General features: G+C 56.5%; 1 protein-coding gene across 3 annotated transcripts in view; it reads left to right on the top strand.

Moving 5' to 3' along the window:
• RUNX3 (RUNX family transcription factor 3) overlaps positions 1 to 17,281 on the top strand; it is a 102,735-nt gene extending 85,454 nt beyond the window's left edge. For all 3 annotated transcript variants that reach the window (XM_075908531.2, XM_075908529.2, XM_075908530.2), the window contains one exon: positions 14,171 to 17,281. In XM_075908531.2, the coding sequence (XP_075764646.1) occupies positions 14,171 to 14,694 (524 nt within the window). In that variant the 3' untranslated portion in view covers positions 14,695 to 17,281. The remainder of the gene's footprint in view (positions 1 to 14,170) is intronic.
• The last annotated feature ends 267 nt before the right edge of the window (positions 17,282 to 17,548 follow it).

The following is a 17,548-nucleotide window of genomic DNA, read 5'->3' as shown; positions in this document are numbered from 1 at the left end:
AATAATACAGGAGTTAACAGGCCTGTGCATTTTCTCATGTCTTGGCACGTTCCTAGGTCGCATGTATGAGAAGATGAAGCATGAGAAGATGCCACAGGTTGGGAGGGGCAAGGAGGAGATGCTAGAATCTATTTTACGGCATTTCCACAGCTCTCATTGTTGTGGCAGTCGCACTCTGCCAAGTATTTAGCTTCACGGCACTGCTGTGCAGTAGGGCAAGGTCATTATTCCCATTGGCTAGATGGGAAACTGAGGCACAGAGAGACCAAATGAAGTGCCCACGGTCATGCAGAGAGGCAGTGGAGAGCCAGCAATTGAACCCACGTCTTTCCAGTCCCTGACTGCTGCGAAATCCTTCCTCTCTGGGATACAGTCGGACTGCTCCTGTGTGTGACTGCCAGTTGTCAACAGGGACTGAGTGCATCTTCCTTTTGGACCATAAATAGTTAATGAGCATCTGAGTGCCATGGTCCTGTCCTGGGAAACTTGGGGAATCACAGAATCCTAGAACACTAGAACCAGAAGGGAACTCGAGAGGTCATTGAGTCCAGTCCCCTGCCCTCTTGGCAGGACCAAGCACCAAGCAGGTGTCTGTCCAACCTGCTCTTCAGTATCTCCAGAGATAGCAGAGATTTCACAACCTCCCTGGGTAATTTATTCCAGTGTTTCACCACCCTGACAGTCAGGAAGGCATGCCCAACCTAAACCTCTCCTGCTGCAATTTCAGCCCATTGCTTCTTGGCCTATCCTCAGCAGTTAAGGAGAACAAATTTTCTCCCTCCTCCTTCAAACACCCTTTTAGGTACTTGAAAACCACTATCTTGTCCCCTCTCGGTCTTCTCCTTTCTAAACTAAACAAGCCCAGTTCTTTCAGTCTTCCCGCATAGCTCATGTTTTCGAGAATCTAGACCTTTAATTATTTTTGTTGCTCTTCCATGGACCCTCTCCAATTTCTCCACATCTTTCTTGAAATGCGGTGCCCAGAACAGGACACAATCCTCCAACTGAGGCCTAATCGGCGCAGAGCAGAGCGGAAGAATGACTCTCGTGTCTTGCTCACAACACTCCTGTTAATGCCTCCCAGTATCATGTTTGCTTTGTTTGCAACAGCGTCACACTGTTGACTCCTATTTAGCTAGTGGTCCACTGTAACCCCTAGATCCCTTTCTCCTCCCAGACGGTCGCTTCCCATTCTGTGTGTGTGAGACTGACGGTTCCTTCCCACGTGGAGCACTTTGCATTGGTCCTTGTTGAACTTCATCCTCTTTACCTCGGACCATTTCTCCAGTTTGCCCAGATCGCTTTGAACGTTGTCGGAGCATCACCAGCCACAGAGCAGGGGACCAATAGGGATTAGAATAGCCACATTCGACTGTCACCTGAGTGGCCCGGCACAGGGCCCCCTACGTGGGCTCTGCCTGCTTGGAGTTGCACCCGGAACTTTTGTGCCGCAACCGTTGCTTGCTCTAGTCCCCTGAGGATCCCTGTGCTGGGTTCACTTGTATTGGCTCCTGCCCTTTCCTCCTTCCCCAGGCCTTGGCCACACGCGGACCGTGCCAGCTCCCTCCCATGCCGCCAGGCTGCCTGCCCTCACCTGCTCCTGCCCGCGAATTGCGGAGGGAGTGAGCGCATGGCCCGGAGCCTGCCCTTAGCAGAGGCTCATGGAGCGACTCTGGAGCTAGCGCTGGGGGGAATGTAGTGCACAGTCTGGCCCACTGAACAAGCCTTTCACTGAGGCCGCCCCATCAAACGACCCTCCTGAGTCAAATGGTCTGATCTCAAAGCAGAAAACCGCCCAGGAAAGGGAGCAAACAACCATTTCTGGCGGCCGGTGAGGAAGCGCACAAGGAATCCGCCCGAGGCCAGAGAGCCAGACTCTTCACCCACTGACGCCGCTGAAACGCCGCCCATTTCAGTAGGGCCGGTGCTGGAGAGGAGAGAGGCTGTGTGCAACCTCCCTTGTCACCCGTCTGCTTTCGCTTGGCCCAGTGTGAATGCTACTGGAGCGAGGCGCGGCTCTGGGTTTACACCAGAGTACCCAAGATCACAGTCTGGCTCTGGAGTGTGCCAGGAAGAGAGGCAGGAGCATCAGCTGGTCTGTGGAGCCGCATTGCTCCTCACACTTCAGCAGAGCTGAGCTCAGGCGAGGATCTGGCCTGATACCTCTCGAGTAAGTCCTGTGAAATCTGAGGTTTTAAAATCCTGGCTCTCCCATGCATTGTGTGAAACGCCAAACTAGCATCAGATGGGTTTGAATTTTTCCCCTCATTATGGGGCATGCACAGACAGGGCTCCATGCTGCTACATTTCTCATCTTTGTTTCTTTTCTATTTTTTAGGTCTTTACCTTGCGGGTTTTGTCTCATAGCTAGAATAGTTTGAGCAGCCTCCAAAAATTAAACACCCGGGCTGTGTCTAGACTGCATCCCTTTTCCGTAAAAGGGATGCAAATTAGACACATCGCAATTGCAAACGAAGCGGGGATTTAAATCCCCCTGCTTCATTTGCATAAACATGGCTGCCGCTTTTTTCCGGCTCACGGCTTTGCCGGAAAAAGCACCAGTCTAGACAGGGATCTTTCGGAAAATAAAGCCTCTTAAAAAAAGGAATAAGGAATCTTTCGGAAAAGGCTTTTATTTTCCGGTTTGGGGTTTGGGGTTTTGCAGTATTTTCTACCTTGGTAGAATTGCCCTGTGACTCGCCCAGACAGACCTCGGGCAGCCTCCCGCTCGCGCCAAAGACCATGACGAAGCGAAGTGGAGCATGATTTATGCTGGTCCTTGCAGCGTTTCCTTTGGCTCCCTGGGGCCCTGGGCCTAGGGGCTTCATGGCTGAGTCACTGCAGCGTAACCGACACGGGTCTCGCTCGAATCCGTTGTGGCAAGGACAGGCGTGGGGGTGGGGCGGCTCCTTGGAAAACAAGAAACATTGTCACCGTCCTGCTGGGTGGCTCAGAATTGTTCCCGGGGTGGCTGCCTGGTTGCCGGTGTCAACCCCAAATTCGGCTCCCAGCCCACTGGTGCAAATGGGACGCTTTCCGTTGACTTGGCTGGGAGGGGGCTCAGGCCGGAGGCCCATGGCATGGGTGGTAGCTTTTAAAGGCACCAAGCAGCCCCAGCTGATCTCAATGGAAGCTGCTCCAGACCAGTGAGAACTGGGTCCACAGCGCCTAGCACATCAGAGTGCCGCCTTCCAAGCTATTAGCTGGGGAAACTGAGGCATGGAGCAATGTGTTGCCCAAGGTCACCCAGTAAATCGGTGATAGAGCCAGGAGGAGAGCCCGCGCCTTCTGCGCCCCAGGACTGTCCTTCCACACGACCCGGCGAGGGCGGGTAGTGCAGCCAGAGCCACAGGGAGAGGGCTCATAAGCCAAGAAGTTCACCTGCTTAGAAACAGTCCCTGGACAAAGCCCTGTGTCCAGTCGCAGCTCACTGGGCGTGGCAGAGCAGGGACCCCGGGTTAGGCACCACAACTCCGTGCAGGCCTGTGTCTCAGGGTGCCCCCACCCTACCTGTCCAGGGCAGTCCAGCAGGGTCCCTTTTCCTTTTCCTATGTTGAGATAAACTCCCATCGGGCATGACACTGACTGAATTATAACCAGTAACCCCCTGGTGTAAATGCACTTAAACCAGTTTCACCCCAGCTGACAGGGGTCTGGATTACTTTGGCCCTTTGCAAACCTAACTTTAAGGCCTCGCTTCCTTTAGCGGGTGAAGCCAATGCTGAGCGCTTCGGAGAATCCGGGGGTGCAGCTACATTCGGGGTTCACCAGACCAGCTGGATTTCAAATCCCTCGAGTTAAACCCGTGGTAATTTTTCAAGTGTAGATGAGGAATGAATTGAATGGGGAGGCTGCGGAATCTGCATCATGGGCGATGTGTAAGAGCAGGTGAGATACACACCTGCCAGGGACGCTCTAGATGGTGCTTGGTCCCGCCGTGAAGGCTGGGGACTGGACTTGACGGCCCTTCTCGGCATCGTATTCTGTGACTCCCCGGCCACAGCAGAATGATTTACTGTGCAGTGGGGAATAGCAGAGCGCCCACACTAGGCTTTGTGTTGCTACTGGTGGTGCACATTTGCACTTGCCTTGGTGCACATAAAATGTAATCCACACAGAGATGGGAGAAAGCTGCCCATGAGTGGAAAAGATTCGAGGACCCATTGCCTGCTCGTAGCTGGTGTTTCCTGCATGGGTTTCACTACAAAAGGAGCTTGGCCTTGCTACATTGCTCAGGGCTGTGAAAAATGTCGCACTCTGAATGCTGTGATTAGGTCAACCAACCCTCCCTCCCCGGCCACATGTAGATCGGCTGAGTCAACTGGAGAATCCAGCCATTCACCCGGCTCCCACTGCTCAGGAACCTGGATTAACCACGTCAGTGGGTGACCTCCTGGCGGTGAGCAAGCGTCTACAACCGGCACCGCGGCGGTGCTGTCGCTTTAGTGGCAGTAGCATAGGCCCAGCTCAGAGGTGCAGCGAGGCTGTTCTGAGGTTAAACTGAGACTCAGCAAATACATGGAGTTTCTGCTCCCTAGTCCGCCAAGAGCCCGCTGAGACCGACTGACGGTCTCTTTAAAATGGCTGTTTCTGAATGGAGACAAACACTCTACCCTGGGCAGCTGCACAGCGGTTTCCAAAGGAAGTTAGGCAAGCCGTGGTGGGAAGAAAACAGAGGGTGGGCTACAGCTTGCTCCTCAGCGGAAGGAGCTTACCAAGACGGGTTTCCTGGCTTCCTTCTGCCTCTGCTATTCCTGCGTCGGCTCCAGTGAGCTGGTCTTGCCGGTGGGCCAGAGTCCCTGGCGCGCAATGCGTTCCTCGGGCCTGAATGTTTCCAGACGGACTAGAGCCGAGTAAAGGACCAGCGTCCCGGTGAGACGCCTCAGCGGCGCTTCAGCGCTTTTATTTCACGGAGTTCTAGGGGGCTGTGCCCCCTGCTCGCTACACTCGCCAACACCCCCCCCAGGACAGGCGGCTCCGGTTCTCTCATGGCCGCTGGGCAGGGCCGAGGCTGCATCAGCCCCAGCTCTCCCCCCAACCATCGGGGGCTAGGCTTCGCCAGCCCCAGTCCTCCCCCCATCCACCGTGGGGCGGGGCTTCGCCAGCCCCAGTCCTCCCCCCATCCACCGTGGGGCGGGGCTTCGCCAGCCCCAGTCCTCCCCCCATCCACCGTGGGGCGGGGCTTCGCCAGCCCCAGTCCTCCCCCCATCCACCGTGGGGTGGGGCTTCGCCAGCCCCAGTCCTCCCCCCATCCACCGTGGGGCGGGGCTTCGCCAGCCCCGGCTCTCTCCCCCCAGCTGCTGGGGGTGGCCAAGACTGTGGCAGCCCTGGCTCTACTCCCTCCCTGCTAGGCCAAGGCTGCTGGGGGAGTGGAGGGGGCACGCTGAGGCCTCGCCAGACCCCGCGCTCTCCCCCGGCCACTGAGCACCAGGGAGGAGGGAGGCCACCGTGCAGCAGCAGAGCCCTGGGGCGGGGGGGGAGGGAGGATGCAGGCGGGACTCTGTCTTCCCACAGGAAACTTTTTTTGTGTAGATGGAGGGAGGTTTGGAGTCCTCACTCACCTACCCCCGATGTGCAGCCACCTCTGGGTTAGAGCGCGGCAGCTGTTCACAAGCCACAGTTTGCAGCTGCCCACAGGGGAATTTGCTGATGGGCCGTGGGCTCTCTAGGCGTCAGGATCCTGGCTTTCCGTCAGCCCCCTCTGACTTAGGGCGTGATGCTCTGTTGAGGGCCCCCAGCACAGATCCCCGGCCGGGCACAAGAGAGCAGCAGGAAGCTGGTGGCATTCTGCCTAGTTCACGGGGCTTCGTACCGGAGCAGGCGTGCGGCCACGGAGCCTGGCTGCCGCCTGCCTCCCATATCACCATGGCATTGCTGGGCGGCTCTGCCCCCAGGTATCGGCCTGGCCCAGCGCTCGTGACAGGCGGACTGCAGGCTGGCTGGCTAGGTTAGGAATCAGGCAGGGTGCCCTTTGCAATGTGGCAACCAGGACTCAGAGTCCCAGAAATCCTTCGGTATGGGCTCCCATGGAGGTCAATGGGAGTGAAGCACCTAAATCCCTTCCAGGGTGGGTGTGGACGGAATGTCTCGGCAGGAGCTGCGTTGGGCCGGGGGAGCAGGTCGGGGACTGCGAGTGTTTGCAGAGCTCTGCTCATTTCGAGACATTTATACAAGCAGAAGGCTCCAGGTCGTAACAGCTCTTTACACGCTAGAAAATGAGATGCTCAGATAAGCCGTACGGTGGTTCAGACGCAGCAGAGGAAGCAATCACATGCAGTTCAGGAGTGAGCGCTATCAGATACAGAACACCCGCTTGGCTGCTTCTTGCAACGGACGCTGTTCGCACCCTGGCTGTTCAGTGCCCCAAAATAAACTCTCGTCTGTTTTCTCTCCAGAAACAGTCACCTCCTTTTGTTCTTTCTTCTTCCTTGGCTCTGACTTAAGAGCAAATGAACCAGGTCCCAGAGCCAGGCGGTGACTTGCAGCCATGAAACTGGCGTTTAAGGGAGGGGTTAGAAGCCTCTCTAGGAAGACGGATGGTTTGATAGTCTAGAGAACAAACTGACTCTCCGTGGCCCACCTGCTGCCATGCTCCCAGTGGACAGGGCGGGGAGAGACATGAGAGAACAGAACGTTGGAGGACAGTTTAGCTCCAAGGAGAACAAAGTCCTGGGGAGTTGGAGGGGGGGATTTGAGGCAAAGTGAACTCTGGAAAAGCAGGTTTCGCCCCAGCCCTCTGCCTGTCTCACACACACACACACACGTGTAAAATAGCATTAGTGTTTACGTTGTCATCAATCATCAGGCCATATGGCAGGAAAGTCGATGTTTTTCTCCCCTGGGCTGGATTTTTCATGTCAGTTTTGCAAGGCATGTACATACACAGCACACCGCGATAGTCACGTTGAACAACATCTTCATAAAACATTCTTAAGTGTTTCATTTACTCTCTCCCTCTAGATACGTATCAGCTGTGTGCGTGTGTGTGTGTGTGCGTGTGCACGCACACGTGCACATACACCACTTTGCTGCTGACTTACTTGGGGAAGACACGTTACCGGTCTGTGCCTCAGTTTCCCCCGCTGTACAATGAGGCCCATCACACTTTCTGGTGGGCAGAAATTTCAAAAGCACGGAAGCGTGGACTTCGTAAGGGTATTTAGGTACTTCATGTCCATTGGACGTGAGGCGCTTAAAGGCCTTTGCGAATGCCACTCCATGGGCCTACATTGCTCCTGAAAACGGGACTTGGGCTTAGCCAGCACTGCAAGGAGCAGTTGAGCGTTTGAGCTAGTAACCCACATTTTTCAGCCTCGGATGACACTGCCACATTCCCATTGGCCATTAGCCTTCGTAGCAAGCCGGGTTTCCTAGTGTTCGCCCTAAATCGACCTTCGCGCCGTCCGCCCTCAGTGCTCCTGTATTACTGACGTCCCAGGGATGGCCCAGCAATAACCCTTCCTCCTTGGACCTTACCCCCTGCGAGCTATCAGTTGGGGCGTCAGTCAGCGGCGTGACAGGCACAGGCAAGACACACGCACTAGCCAGCCCCCATAGCCGGGGCGTGGCAGGGGCACTTGAGCGGCATGGGTGCTCGCTAGGCTGGCGCCGGCACGGTCTGTCTGCGGGGGCTGGAGTTGCACACACTAACTCGCTGTGTGTGTGGCCCACGGCCGCAGTTGCACCCCCATGGGGTGGCCTGCACCCACCCCCACCCGGACCCCGCTGAGCAAGTGATCAGAGCCTGGAAAGGCAGCGAAGCCCAGCTGGGCCAGACGGAGCCTCTCCAGAGCTCGCCGCCTGCCCCAGAGAAGTGCATCCTGGTGCAGCATGGCCCAAAGCACCCCCCGCTCGCTCCTCATGAGCCGGCAGCTCCCACAACCGGCCCCCTCGGCTTCCATGCGCCAGGCGGGGCCTGTCTGCCCACCTGCGCCGGTTAGCGCCTGGCGCGGGCACAGGAAAGGCCGATCTTGCCCCTCAGCCGGCGGGACACAAAAGCCACCGTCACGGCCGGGCTTCGTGGGGCCAGCGGGGCGAGGGCTGCGCGGTGGAGCCCAGCCCAGAGACAGTGACATTAGTAATCAGAGCGGTGACCTCTGCATGGCTTTGATTGGATACACATTCCACACTTCCCCACTCGCCCATCCAAAACATTGACATTTCCGCTGGTGGATCGGGTCCCGTGTTGGCGGAGTCGGGGACGCGATTCCCTCGCACAAAGGTTAAATTCTTACATCTAAATGGGCTTATTCATTTAGTGCAGCAGCTGGTGTGATTTCGAGAAGAAAATAAACATTTCCTTCAAATATTTTGATTGGCACCTGGACAACTGAAACACTCGAGCTCAAATTGCCAGGGTCTAAAAAGCCAATGGGCCGGACAGCTAGAAGCTCAGTCAAGCTCTAGTCAGTTTGCAGATGCGAGGCGCTGGCCTGCATGCCGGGTTAGACGCAGCGGCGTGTGTGTGTGTGTGCGTGTGTGGGCGCGTGCGCACAGGAGACGTTTTGCCGTGGTGGCTCCGATTTCAAACAGCGTGAAGGGCGGGGGAGGCGCATGCTGACTGCGCTGACTGTCCTGCCGTGCGCGTCGCGGGTTGTGCGAATGGTAGGTTCACTCTCGCGTGCCCGTGATGCCTGGTTAATGTGACAGACGGTTCCTTTGCTGGTGCAATAGGTGGTGATGGTGCCCATTAGTACAGCTGTTTGATTTGGAAGGTGTCAGGGCTGCGCTGACTCAAAACCGCAGGGGTGGTGCGGTCGAGCGCAGCAGGCGGGGCTGACGCACCCGTGCGAGAGGCACGTCCGGCCACATTTCATGGGATGGAGGGATGGGGCAATGGTGCCCAGCAACTGTGTAGGGAAAATGTCAGCTTGCTGATGACTGGAAGTTACTTCTGTGCTAATTTGGTGGGCTAGTTAATCGCGTAAAACTGCAGGCTGCTGTTGTGGGGTTGCTGCTTTTCGAATAGAGTCGTCGTGATGCTGCAGACACAAGGGCTCACCCACGCGGTGCCCAGAGGCTGCGCCTGCACGTTCTGAGCGCGAGTTCCCACCCCAAGCGCTCCCAGGCTAAGAGCCAAGACGTGGCCGTGGCTGGGGAAATGCAGGGTGAGTATCACCGCCATTGAACGGGGCAGCGGCGGCAGGCGCCACGCAGTAATGCGGGCACAGAGCGGCTGGAGCAGTGGGCTTGGGATTGAAGCCGGAGCTCGTGGTCAGTGTCTGCCACAAGCCCATCTTTTGTCTCCACTTGCAACATGCCTGGCAGTACAGCGTCTGGAAGGGTGTCTGGGTGCACCCCTGCCCTCTAGTGGACAGACGGCCGGTCCTGCTCCAGGTGTTGCTGCTCCGCAGGGCTGTTGCCAGCCGCGGGCGGGCGGGTCCAGCTGCTGTAAAAGCGGCGAGCGTGTCACAAAGAGCTGTTCGGCCAGCCTGGGAGAGCTGCGGCTTTGCAGCAGAGGGGGCCTTTGTTCAGGACCGCGTGGGACCAGAGTCTAACTTGGCAATGAGAAAGTAGGAACGTTCGCCCGACAGGGAAACACACACGGGACGTCACCGGGCATCAGCCCATGTGTTTGCCTGTGCAAAGGCGCCTCGGCTCCGGAAGCTGCAGCACGGGGAGCGCAGCTAAGCACAGGCCTGGGGCAGGCTCTGGGGGCTAGCCCAGGGCTGTGCAGGCATGTGCCAGGCTCATGCGAAGACTCTTGTCTGGGCCCACACGCCACAGGCGGGACAGGCGCCCGGGGGGACGAGAGGCAGGCGCTGCTGCATCTCGACCTCCAGACACGAGGCTGCCGAACAGGGGCTAGATCACTGGGGCGCTTGTACATGCAGCCCCCCAGCTACACCTGCCTTGGCTTCCGCAGCACTTCGGTCCAGCCCATGTCCCATTAAGTGCAGTGCTCCCTGGAAGCGGGGCGCTTGTGGGGCCAGCCAGGAGAGAGGCAAATGCCGCCCCGCTGATCAGCAGAGCGCCCACTGCGAGGGCTTGTGTTTCTCCTGCTAGTGCACATCCGCACAGGCCTTGGTGCACATAACAGCATTTATTCTGCACATGGATGGAAAAGATCAGAGGGACCGTGGGGACTGTCCCGCGTTCAGCCGCGGCAGTGCTGATGTCCTGTGGCAGGTTTGGCCATTCGTGGGGGGCAGCGGGCAGCCCGCAGTATAGACACGGGGGCCTTTCTTAGCTCCCCAGCGCCTGGCTCTCGGGTGAGGGACAAACAACATCAGGCCTTATGGCCTGGTGGGGAAGGCTTTGCCCCTGTGAAATCCTGAGTGTGACGCTCGTCGGTGCCCCCCTTTCGCACCACGTTGGACCCAGCGCCAGCGCAGCCGTAAAGGCTGGGCGAACCCGGTTGTGCTCATGGGCCCATGGCATCCAGGCTCCAGGAACACTCCTGGTCTGGGGGCCTGGCACAGCAACGTTTGGGGGCAGGTCTCGGCCCCCCAGCCCTGCCTGCCACCCCCTCACATGCCCCCGTCCACGGTGTCTCCTAGCCAGCCTGCGGCCTCAGGCCAAATAAAACAGCCTGGGGGCCTGCCACAGCCACTGGCAGTGCAGTGGGACTCACTCTGGGTGGCTGCAGTGCCGGGCCGGAGGCGGGGGGAGGGGGGTTTCCACTCGCTGCCCCTTCCCTGAGCACCCCTGTGGCCAAAGGGAGCTGGGGGGCAGTGCTGCACCCCCCGCCTGCCACCCCCTCTCAGAGCCTGCACCCTGAGCCCCTCCCCCAACCGCTCCTGTCCCCAAATCCCCTCCCAGAGCCTGCCCCCCAACTGCACCCTAATCCCCCTCCCTCAGAACCTGCACCCTGACCCAGACTCCCTCCCAGAGCCTGCCCCCCCCCCCACCTGGACTCCCTCTCAGAGTCTGAGGCAGGTGGGTGGGAGGCCTTTGGGTGGGGGCTCCGGGCGTTATTTCTGCAGGCCGGCTGTGCCGAGTGGCGCCGTGCCCATCCTGGGAGCATAGGCAGCGCGCGCCCACGGGTGTTCCCGGCTGCGCACAAGGAGCCGTGTTCTGCAGCCGCCATGGCTATAAAGAGCGCTGGCGCCGTGTTCACCTCCCCGTCTGCCTCGGCCGGCAGGGTTGCCCACGTGCCAGCTGGCTCTGAGGCCAGCGGAGCCTGCAGCTCCCAGGTGGAGCCATGTCCCCCCTGGGTGGGCGGGGAGGTGAGCACAGCCTGGCTTCCCCTGGCGGGACAGAGCCCCCGGAGACGAAGGGTGCGGGTTAAAAACCCGCCACGTGGGGCTACGTTCAGTGCGGCGCTGGAAAAGCCGAACCCTTCTTCCGGAGAAGATGTTGGAGCAAACCACGCTGCTGCCCGCCCTGCGCAGCCGGTCCTCTGGCTCCCCGCGCGTGGGGGGCATTCCCGCCAGCCCCAGGAAGGCCCTTGGCCGCCTCAGTGGGCTAAGGCCTCTGCCTTCACTTCCTGCCTCGAGCCGCCCTGCACGGCGGCCGCTGGCGCTGCAGACGGGCGGCTGCCCCAGAGGCCTGTGTGCGCAGCAGCAGCTGGCAAAGCGACCGTGGCGTGTGAGTTGACGCGGGAGATGGCGCAGGCCGCGCCTCACCATGCTCAGACGCAGCGTTAACGCCCACCGTCATGAGAGCAGCCCGCCCAGGCAGCGTTTGGATTGCTCTGAGGGTCCGCGCTGAGCCTAGTCCTGGCATGCGGGTGGCCGGTCTCCTAGGCGGGGGAAGGCGCTGACGTCCCAATCCACAGCATGGCCCAGCTCACACGGGGTCTGTTTTGGGACCAGGTCGGTTCAGTGTCTTCGTCAACGATTTCGATATCGGCATAGACAGTACGATTAGCACGTTTGCAGAGGGTGCCAATCTGGGAGGGGCTGCGAGTGCTCTGGAGGATGGGTCATAATTCAAACGGATCTGGACAAACAGGAGAAATGGGCTGAGGTCAAGAGGATGAAGTTGAATAAGGACAAATGCAAAGTGCTCCACTTAGGGAGGAACAATCCGTGTCTCACACACAGAACGGGAAGCGACTGTCTGGGCAAGAGCATGCAGAAGGGACTAGGGTAGGGCTGTAACAGATTAACCGATACGCCACAGGCAAAGCCTGGTTCCCAACCTGCCATCCTTACTTTGCGCTTTGCGGCGACTCGGTGCAGCCGCGTCGTTGCCGGGCCGGGCCCCTGGGGGAGTGCCACAATCCTTAAGGCAGCTGCGGCAGCGCAGCACGCTCACGAGAACACCCGGTGCTCCCCTGGGAACCAGGGCCCCGTGTACGGCCTGGCCGGGCTTACGCTGCCTGGGCAACCCCTGAGGTTTCCGTGATGCAAGGTGGCCGCTGGGGGCTGCCCCTGGGTCAGAGGGAGGTTAGAGATGACACCAGTGAGCTCAGCTTCCCAGCCCCCTCCCATTGGCCGCCGGCCAAAAGGAGCAAGTTTCCCGCTGGGTTCTCCTGCAGCGGCACACGGCAGCCGGGCTGGCGGTGCAGCGTGGGCGCGCTCAGCTGTGTGTTTATCGGCTCCGTCCCTGATACGATCAGCATGAGCAGGCCACCCACACAAAGCCTTAACGGCCTGGTCTAGACGCCAGCTTCCCCGCCCTGGCTGTGTGCGTGTGTGCGCCAGGGGGCCTGTCTGCCTGGCAGAGGGACGGCTGTCTGGGGCCCTGTGCCGGTTTGTTTGCTCCACCGCCCACGCAAAGGCTAAACAATTTTTCTGGTGTTTATAGTTGTTTTTTCCCCTCCTGGAGACAAATAAACCGCTAGAGAAATAAGCGTCTCCCTGTTCTTTCATGGCTAGTAACCAGCAGCCTTTAGGGCAGGAAACAGTCCTGGCCTAAACAAATGACTTTAGGATTTTTTGTGGCTTCCACCACTCCCAGTTACTGAGGATTTAGACCATGCCTCTTACTGCACATTGTATTTCTTGGGCTGGAGACACAGCGCCTAGTGCACCGACACTGGGCAGCAGCCTGCACAGCCAGGTGCTATGCAGGATCTCCAAGCAAAGAGCGCACGCCCATCCCAGGAGTAGCACTCAGAGAGCTTTTAGCAAGCACTGTCCCCATTTTACAGATAGGAAAACTGAGGTGTGGGACCTGCTGAGGCATGCATGCAATCACTCAGTGGGCCCGTGACAGAGGCAGGCGTAGACCCAGGTTTCCTACTCTGTCACACAACTGCTGATTGGTGTGAAATCCCCAGCGAGGCCCACAGACGGATCATGCCAGAAGGGGCGGGGCTTCAGGCAAAAGGGGCGGGGCTGGGGCAGCCAGCCCTCAGAGCCACAGGAGTGCACCACAAAGAGCTCCCAGGGCTCTGGGCTCTGGCTGTGGCAGTGGTGACCACCTTGGGCCCTTTTGAATCGCCAGGCCCCTTCCCCCACCTTGTCAGCAGGCGGGTAGCGTCCTGCTTTATGTTTTGCTGGTCACACTCCTCAGCGGTTTATGGGGGAAAAGCTTCAGGTTCATGAGCCGATTGGGGTAAAGGCCGCACCCTTTTGCCTTCTAGAAAGGCCAGCGCCAGGGCCACCCTGTTTTCAAACCACTTTTGTGCCCAGGTTAAAATCCAAGCCAGCTCCGTCAGGGCAGCCCCTCCTGGGGCGCAGCCGCTGGGAGGCAGGGGCGGCCATTCTGCCTGTAGAAAGGTGTTGCCAACAGCGTGGCCTTGCTCCTGCTGCAGCCGCAGGAATGGCTGTTCGGACGTGTTGCTCACAGGGCCCTGCTTGGACAAATCGCTCAAGCTGGATCTTAAGTGCCGGCGACGTCTTGCCTCGTAGTTAAGTGTTGGCTTCACAGGGCAGCTGACTTGCCCTTACTCCAAGCCGCCGACAAACTTCAGAGTATTGCAGAAAACCCGTGACTGGCATTTTGTATTCCCAAACGTAGCTCTTTTAATGAAGTGCCTTCCGCGTGGCCAGTCGTCACAAGCTGGCATGCCGTGGGCCCCGGGCCCCGTTTTCTTTAGAAGAGGGGGTTTGCTTCATTGGGTTCAGGGATTTGGGTGAAAGGGGTGAGCAGAGAGCCAAGGGAGGCAGCGGGGAAGGAGTAGGGTAGTGGAGGGGCAGGGCTGGGGCAGACTATGGGCGGGCTTACCTCCCCAAGCAGCAGCTTCACCCATGGGGCCAGCCCCAGTTACTCCCGCCGTGGTCTGGGCCTTTTAGCAGGAAAAGCCTAAGCAGCCACTGTTCTTTCTTCTTGCCAACAGGCACGTCGGACCTGAGCCCCTTCTCCGACCCGCGGCAGTTTGATCGTTCCTTTCCTACGCTGCCGGCCCTCACGGAGACACGGTTTTCCGACCCCCGGATGCATTACCCCGGCGCCATGTCAGCAGCCTTCCCCTACAGTGCCACGCCCTCCGCCACAGGCATCAGTGGCATCAGCATGACCAGCATGCCCACCACGACTCGCTTCCACCACACCTACCTTCCGCCACCCTACCCGGGTTCCACCCAGAACCAAAGTGGACCCTTCCAAACCAATCCCTCCCCGTACCATTTGTACTATGGTACGTCCTCCGGATCGTACCAGTTCTCCATGGTGGCCGGGGGCGAGCGCTCGCCCACAAGGATGCTGTCCTCCTGCACAAGTGCCTCGGTGGGCAACAACTTAATGAATCCCAACCTGGCCAATCAGAATGATGGAGTTGATGCGGATGGTAGTCATAGTAACTCGCCTACAGCCATGACGACCACCGGCAGGATGGATGAGTCCGTCTGGAGACCCTACTAGGAAGGACTCAAGTGGGCACGTGCAACGTTAACCGAATAAACCCCCCCAGTACGTGACTCCTGTCGCTAGAAAAACGAGGCCCAGCATGAGGCAGCTCCCTGTCTGAAGGCAAGTCAGGGTCCGTCCTTAGGCACCTGGCAAGCAGCGATGGACCAGTGTTGTGTACAGGTCAAGACACACATCCGCAAGGCTTGAATTGCTCACTCAGAAAGGGTCCTTTGATCCCTTCGAAATGGGTGGCTTGTATATAGGACTCTGTGGAATGCAACGTTTGCTAATTGCGCAGCTATGGCAGTATTCAGCACGCTCTTCACCAGAACCCCGTCCTCCCGCAGATCCATAAAAAACGCCCCAGCCCATCCGCCTCGCTGCAAACGCAGGATCTAGCTGCTTGCCCCCTCCGGACAAGGGCGTTTAACCACCACAAGAACCCAGTAAGGACACCAGAGATGCCTGCATCCGCTGAGTCCGGAGTCTTGCTGACAGCAAAGTAGATGGGACTGGCTCTCGCAGACACTGTTTCGGTTCTGAGGGACATTGCAAGCGAGAGGGCAGATGTCGGCCATGTGAAAAAATGCTGTGAGTTGATTTGGAAAGTGGTTGCATTGTGATTTTTTTGTTTTGTTTTGACCAGTAACATGGCTGATCTCCTCCCTGTATGTTTACATGAGATGTAATTTTTTACACAAAGTGTTTTCCTTTTGGCCTGCCCTGGACATTAATGTCTTGCTATTTCTAGTTAGTCTCGCTAGGTGCATCCAAGAAGAAGAACGCATTTGGGACAATCCAGCGGGTGAGGTGCACTTAAACATATTTGCTGCAAAGAGGATGCGAAAGCCTTTGGAATCATGTGAAATTCCGGCTCGTGGCTTCTCCACTCTCGTTTCCAAATGGCGCACAGGCAGCTGTGGCAATACTTAGTATTTATTTATGGTTCTCTTCCATTGTTACACCCAGAATGGCTCCCCACACCATGCAGTTGTACTTAAATACAGGCAACCACCAGCTGATTCTTAAAATACTGAGTTTTGACTGACCCCTCAATTTTACATTAAAAAAAAAAAACCTTCGGGGGCATCAAATTGTAAGACAAATGAAATCAAAATATAAAGTACCGCACATCGCACCCGAATGCGAGCTCTCCTGTCATTGCCTAGCCTCTTCAGATGGGCTGCATTAATAGTCTTGCTGAAGGATAGGTCTACAGTTATAATAATCTTGTGAGTATTTACCAAAGCACATGGCTGGAGGGACATATCTGTCCAGTAGACCAGGCCAAAAGTTGCCCCTTATTTTCCCTTAACAGACTATGAAACGACTATTTGTCAGTGGGTTTTTAAAAAGTTATCAGGAGAATTAATTGGCATCTGGTTGCTTACGTCTGCGTGAAGGTTGCTTTGGGCTCTTCAGGGCCTTTGGAAAGCCCATCCATGCTCCACAGCTGAAGGCAGGATGGCTGGCTTGCCAAAGCCAGTGGGCATCTTTCCAGCAATCAAGTGACGTAGACTACACAGAACTGGCACTGCCGTTTAAATATGGGGTCAAGCCATCGAATCACAGGAACCCGGATCGAGTTGTCAAGCTGCAGTGAGCACACAAGGGTTTAAAACCTGCAAAATCCTCTGGCCTTAGCAATTAGCAGCTGCCTGGCACTCTGGACTAGCACTGCCTGTCTTGATGCAGTCAGGTTTCTCAGTACAGTATTTCCACTGATAGAAAGCACAAAGAAAATAAGGAATTTCTTCATACCAACGTAACGGTGTTCATGGAGTATTTAAAACATAAAAAAAACTGCAACTATGTTCTTTTATGACATATTGTCATATAAAGGTGTAAGTACAGACACCTCTATGTTATGCAGCCAGTTGCAAGACTGGCCAAAAAAATTTGCTTTGCACTATAATTTGCCTTTTTTTAAAAAAATGCACAATCGCTTGTACAGTAAAACCTTTGGCTTACGAACTATTTAACTGTAAAATCTAATTTTTTGGTCTTATTTGTTATAATAATATAATTCTTAAATGTATTGAAGGATCCAGTTCTTAATAATGCTTCCTATACTTGTGTGGCAGGGGCAAAAAACAGAAACAAGAAAAACAAAACAAAAGAAGGAGAATAGAAGAAAGATCTTTCTCTAGTGAAGGAGAGCAGAGATTGTTCATTTGTTTTGTTAAATGGAAACTTACGATGGCGATTGAAAAAAATGCTAGTAATACCAAATAATGTGGCTATTTGTGTACTATGCCAGCCTTACTTGAAGGTAACTCCCTGTATTTAATATGTAGCCCTTTTTACCTGTAGCACGTGTCACGGGGGGTGGGGGTGGGGGATCTTTTCCCATTGAAGTCATTAGCAATGCTCTCATAGGGATGATCCTGCTGCTTTTACCTTCAGTGAGCGCAGAAGTTTTGCTTGCCTTGTGACCAGACAGACTCACGTTTGTAAGGAGCCACCTGACGTGGCCAGTTCTGCTTTTCTATTATAAACATTGATGTTCTTGTCACATGTACGTGATTCTCTCGTCAGGCGTCTGTGTAATCATTTTCAAGCCTTTCCACGTGGAATAATAAATGGACGGTTACAAGTCTTGGCCGTGCCACTCGCCTGGTTGATTTCCTCCTGCTGCTCACCAGGCCTGGTCAGTGTGTGGGCAAACAGACAGACTCAGCAACCATGCGCCTCTCATGATCCTGCCCCCTGTGCCTGGCACCTGGAACATCTCAGACACACGAGGCAAGGGCCATAGCTAGCCAGTGGTGCTGATTTGACAAAGCTAGAGGTCTGGCCCACAAAGGCATTTAATGCCGAGTGCCCTGAGAAGGGTGTGTGGCTAATTAGCTCCATTTTACAGATG

The sequence above is a fragment of the Pelodiscus sinensis genome, chromosome 26, assembly GCF_052426305.1.
Source record: "Pelodiscus sinensis isolate ZL-2025 chromosome 26, ASM5242630v1, whole genome shotgun sequence".
Classification (NCBI taxonomy): Eukaryota; Metazoa; Chordata; order Testudines; family Trionychidae; genus Pelodiscus; species Pelodiscus sinensis.
The sequence above is the reverse complement of the archived record's forward strand: the minus strand, read 5'-3'. Positions and strand labels throughout refer to the sequence as shown.